This window comes from Propithecus coquereli, unplaced genomic scaffold (assembly GCF_000956105.1).
Source record: "Propithecus coquereli isolate 6110/MARCELLA unplaced genomic scaffold, Pcoq_1.0 Scaffold664, whole genome shotgun sequence".
In the NCBI taxonomy this organism is placed as follows: domain Eukaryota; kingdom Metazoa; phylum Chordata; class Mammalia; order Primates; family Indriidae; genus Propithecus; species Propithecus coquereli.
In genome coordinates, this window is record NW_012152663.1 from 484,299 (window position 1) to 489,716 (window position 5,418).

Here is a 5,418-nt window from a genome sequence, read left to right on the forward strand (position 1 = left end):
TGTGTCCTTCGATTCGCCTCATCCTTTAGGACCAAGACGAGGATGTTTGTGTAACTTTGAGTTAGTCACGTAGGGAAGTATTGACCACATCCTAGATATCATGTGTGCTGAGCCCGTGGGGTAACTGAGCACCAGGGTCACAGAAGAAAGTGGAGGCGCCCATGTAGGGGAGGGGCAGAGTGGGAGGGAGGGGAGGAAGGCGATGAGGTTACTGGGGGTGGAGGTCACCTGGGATGACAGGGACCTTGGCAGGAAGGTGATAGGTATCAAAGGCACTGAATTAAAGATACCTTTTTGTTTTTAAAAAATCAAAGCTTCTGGTCCATCTGAGGATCCCAGCGTGAGTTTCCTGAAGAATGTGGGGGAGAGCGTGGCGGCCGCCCTCGGCCCCCTGGGTGAGTGAGCCTCCTTGTCTGTCGCTCGAGGCCAGCTGAGGGCTGCGGTAACTCGGCGTGTACCTTCTGTAACTTTCACCTGGGGTCCCCGCAGAGGAATGGGAAGTTGACGTGCCCGTGACACTGGCGAGGTTTTGTCGCCTTACGTGAACCTTTGCCAAGCGCGGGACCACAGGCTATTCCAGGTGAATTCGCCGACAGATTCTTGAGCTTTCCACACGGACTAAAGTGGAATCAGCCAGCATTTGGCTGGGATAATCCCACCAGGGAGAGTGACCGGGCTATGGTTGCAGGGCTGGCCTGTCACCTTCTAACTGTCCTTTACTGGGGGAGTAACAGTCTGCATTTCCCGCTAAACTGAGCCTTGAGAGTTGGACTGGAGGACTCGAGTAGCGGTTAGCTGAGATGCCATTTATTTTTCCTCTTCGTTGGTGACCCCCAAACCGTTCCTGGGTGCTGCTGAATGCTGCGCCTGTGCCAGAGCTCGGGGGAGGGGAGCAGCGGAGGCAGGTGCTCTTCGTGACACGGCGCCTCGGACTGCACAGTAGGTCTGCTGGTGTGGGCGAGCCCCAGCGGGCACCTCCAGAGTAGTGCCTCCTGACCTCAGGTGCAGGCTCTGAGATACCCTCCTGTGGCTTTAGAAAGTGCCTGCTGCATTCCCGTGAGGGTCTGGAGGTGGCTGCTGCAGTTAGGCTTGTGGCAGTAAGAATCAGCTCACGGAGGTGACTCCAGTTCAAGGTTGTGAGAGATCATGACTGCGGACTGGGAGAGAGCTCGCCTCAGGGACTGCAGTCGCGGGCAGTCTGTCCGAAGGCTGTGTCCAGTGTCCATCAGGAAGGCCGATGGGAGGGGTGCCCAGCCCTCGCCTACCACCCCCCGCCGTGGCTACGGGGCATGCCTGCCATCCGTGTCAACCCCGCTTGTTCTGCTTTGAGGCAGCAGGGACATCTTGGCATTGCCACTGCTAAATTAAATAGCTCAGACCACACGTGGCTTCTGTCCTGGAGCTAGAGCTTTGAGAGAATGAGAAAAAAGTTGCTATTCTTACAGCCTTCCGAGGAGGGAAAACAGGAGAGCAGCGACCAGAGTCTAGTTAGGCTGTGCCTAACCCATCTGCCATTCGCTCGGGACACAGTGAAAATCTGAAAGATTGCAGCTGAGTTTTGAGGCATGTTCCTCCAGCTAATGGGCTGTCGGGGACCCTGGGCAGCTTGCGGTTCTCAGGCCTGGCTGAGCCTCAGAATCACCAGTGAAGGGCTTCGGGGGTATACGTCTTGGGGTGTGGAAACGTGATTGAAATCGTCATGGAGAACAAAGCCCTTCACTGAAAGCACGAAGGAGAGGCACGCCGGAAAGCCACAGAGCCAGGTCCGGTTCAGGCAGGGGCTCTGGAACCGCGCAGCCCCCAGCCCTTGCCTGCCTTGGTCTTGTAAGTGGGGCCTGGTGGGGCCTCGGCCTCTTGCGTTGGAGGTTTCCCAGGTGGCTCTGGGCCTGGCACCTGTGCAGGTGGAGTAGCTCAGCACGGACCTGGACCCCCCACTCTGGACACGGGAATGACGTTGGAAGTGCTCAGAGGCCGTTTGGGAAGAGGCTAAAGGCTTTAGAGTGGACGGAGTCGTTTTCTCCTGACGGGGGAGGAGCCTGGAGCCCACAGCGCAGGGCTGCGGCAATGAAGCGGACCGCGCCGTTTCGACCAACGAGAGCCACTCATGGAGTGGCTGGGACTCTGCTGTTAAAGCCACGGGTGTTTTTCTTTCCTTTCTTTGTGAGGAACTAAAAGCAGGATGACCCACACGGTAACTGCCTAGAAGGGACTGTTCCCAGAGCGGGCCCCAGGGGGACGGAGTCAGCAGCAAGCTGCAGTGGCAGTGAGTGTGGAGGGAGCGGTGACTTCCAAGAACAGAGTGAGCTCTTCTCGTAGGTGCTGTGAGAAGCAGCTGAGCGAGCCCACCACCAAGGCCCAGGACTTTCCAGGCCAGGAGGTCGCAGTCACTGGCATCTGGGACGCACAGCAGCAGGGCCCTTCCTGGCCACAGTGTCTTTGATCGGCCCACACGGGCTTCGGGGCGGCAGGCCACAGGCCGTCTCGTCTAGTGTTGTGAGCTCTGGGTTGAAATCTCAGGGTTTATTCAAGTTGGAGAAACCCTAATTCTACAGGGTGTCCCAAAAGTCTTCATACAAAGGAAAAATTTCGTAAAATTTTATAATGACTATTTTGTAAACAAAGGTACATATAGCTACAATTTGCCATTTTCCCTATGTATGGTGACTTCTGGGACACCCTATGTAATCTCTCTGCTCTGTTCACAGAAGTGTCCCATCACTCCTCCATTTTTAAAAAATGTACTATTCTTTCAACTTTTCTGTTGGCTTCCTAAAGAAAAGTTGGAAGGAGAAAAGAAAAGTGATTTCAATATTACAGATGGTGGCAGCTGTGGCTAAGCCAGCTTTCACCTCTGCTCCCCCCTCGAACGCTACGACAGCAACAGCGGAGGCTTAGACAAAGGTGTAAAGCAACAAGGACAAGCAAAAGGGAAAGAGAGAGGAAGAGATGAGAAGATGTCAGATTTCAGAGTCAGGAAATGAGCGGGGCTGTGGGCAACTCCGGAGGTTCGGAGGCCTGCACGGGGCCCTGAGGAGAGGCAAGACCATCTGCTGAGGTGCCAGGAAAGGCAAGAGGTGGGAGTGACACGGCCAGGCTACACGGGGACAGGTTGAAAACCTCTGGTAAGGGTCCCGAAGAGATTCCAGGGCCCCCTCAGCCAGGCGATGGCCCTTGCCACCCCTTGCAGGAGCCCCGGTGTTCGATTGAGGGGCACCTGACCCAGGGAAGCTCAGCCATGGGATACTGGGGACCCAGCAGAACGCACCAGCCGGACACTGGCATCGTGAGCGAGGAGTGGGCCGCTTCCTTGGTCAGACAGGAGACGGGGAGTCCCTGTTGAGGGAGGCTGAATCCCCCAGAAGAGTCCTACAGCCCCCACCAGCTGGGCCGCAGCGACCCTACAGAGGGGAAGCTAAGGCGGCCCTGGCCCCACGGAGAGGGCTTCCTGTCGGCCTCTCCCAGCGCCTCACTAGGATCAGACAGCCACGGTCGCCAGCCGTCCATGGAGAGCGTCTGCGCACGGAGAAGGTGGCCTTACAGAGTGGCGACGTCCCGAATGAGATACGAAAGAGTACTTTACCTGTGAAAAGGAGTGGGCTACTGTAAAAAGGGGAACAAAGAGAACAGAATAAGAAAGTTCTTGAAAATTAAAAAAAAAATAGCAGGAAAATGAAAAATAAAAATTTAGGAAGGCTTAGATTCTAAGGTTGTCTCAAGGAGATATTCCAAAAGCAAAATAAATAGAAATGAGAGAAAAGATGAGAAAATTAGCAGATTAATTCTAGAAGCCCCATACAGGATGAATAGGAATTCCAAAGAGAACAGAAAACTGAAATGAGGAAATGAACATGGAATGCGGGACAGCTTTTTGGCACTGTCGGGAACCTCGAGGTTGAAAGGGGCCCAGAATGCCTGGAACAGTGACCGAGAAAGACGCCACAGCAAAGCTTGTGGTTGTCAGACGCCAGAACCCCGTGTGTGAGGGGGGGCTCCTGAAACTAACTCTCCAGGTTACTGTAACGCTCGTGGGTACAAAGGGCAAGCGTGGGAAGCCAGCAGACAGTGGGACAACTGGTGACTTCAAAGTCAGTTAAAAAGGTTTTTCAGCCTAGAATTCTACACTCAGCTAAAATGATCAAACATGAGAGCAGAACAGTGTTAACCTTGAGTTGAACTAAATGAAGAAGTAAACCCAGGATGAAGAACGGAGGCATCAGGAAATGGGGGTGCACACAGGAGGCAGGGAAAGGGAGCTGCCGGGTGCCTGCCCGAGCGCTGCTGGCTGCAGCAGGAGCCTGTGCCCTCCAGGGCAAACGCCAGAACCGACGGGGCCTCTGATCCGCTGCTTTGTCCTTGTAGAAGATTGTAGAGACGCTGCTGGAGAAATGGGGAAAGTCAGCAAATGAAAAAGGCATTGTTAGTGGCAGGAAAATAGAAATCTATGCAAGGACATAATCGTGTCCACTGCTTAGCCCAGCAAAGAACAATTTTTTTTTTCTTTTTTCTTTTGAGACAGAGTCTCACTGTGTTGCCCGGGCTAGAGTGAGTGCCGTGGCGTCAGCCTAGCTCACAGCAACCTCAAACTCCTGGGCTCAAGCGATCCTCCTGCCTCAGCCTCCCAAGTAGCTGGGACTACAGGCATGTGCCACCATGCCCGGCTAATTTTTTCTATTTGTAGTTGTTTGGCTAATTTCTTTCTATTTTTTTTTTTTTTTTTAAGTAGAGACAGGGTCTTGCTCTTGCTCATGCTGGACTCGAACTCCTGAGCTCAAACAATCCGCCCGCCTTGGCCTCCCAGAGTGGAGTCTCCCTCTTTTTGCCTGGGCTGGAGTGCAGTGGCGTCACCACAGCTCACAGCAACCTCAAACTCCTGGGCTCAAGCGATCCTCCTGCCTCAGCCTCCTAAGTAGCTGGGACTACAGGCGAATGCCACCGAGCCTGGCTAATTTTTCTTTTTTCTTTTTTTTTTTTAGTAGAGATGGGGTCTCGGCCTTGCTCAGGCTGGTCTCGAACTTCTGAGCTCAAGGGATCCTACTGACTGCCTTTCCGGGTGCTAGGATGACAGGCATGAGCCACTGTGCCCGGCCCAAAGAACAATATTTATGTAGTGGTATTTCATAAACACCGAATGTTGCTTTAACCAAAAAATTGAGTTTTCTAAAAAGATAGGGGAAGGGAAGGTAAATATTGGTCTAGAGTAAGAAACAAACATGTAAACTGCAGCAGCAGGCAAGAGTAGCGGGAGCTGAGGGAGCCACAGGGGAGCTCTGGGATGCGGGCAGGGAGTGGGGGAGTCCGGGAGTATGCACCAAAGCCTCCAGAGGCCTCTGTTGGCGCTAAGCTGTGGGTGTGAGTTCTTGGATAAATTTGAATTTAAAAACCGGCACAGGTGATTCTACTGTGGGTCCCTGGCGCGTG

At 53.6% G+C, this 5,418-nt stretch overlaps 1 protein-coding gene across 2 annotated transcripts in view; it reads left to right on the forward strand.

Annotated features, from left to right (window-relative positions):
* SQSTM1 (sequestosome 1) overlaps nt 1–5,418 on the forward strand; it is a 13,095-nt gene that overhangs the window by 4,453 nt on the left and 3,224 nt on the right. For both annotated transcript variants that reach the window (XM_012660400.1, XM_012660399.1), the window contains exon 5: nt 315–395. In XM_012660400.1, the coding sequence (XP_012515854.1) occupies nt 315–395 (81 nt within the window). The remainder of the gene's footprint in view (nt 1–314; nt 396–5,418) is intronic.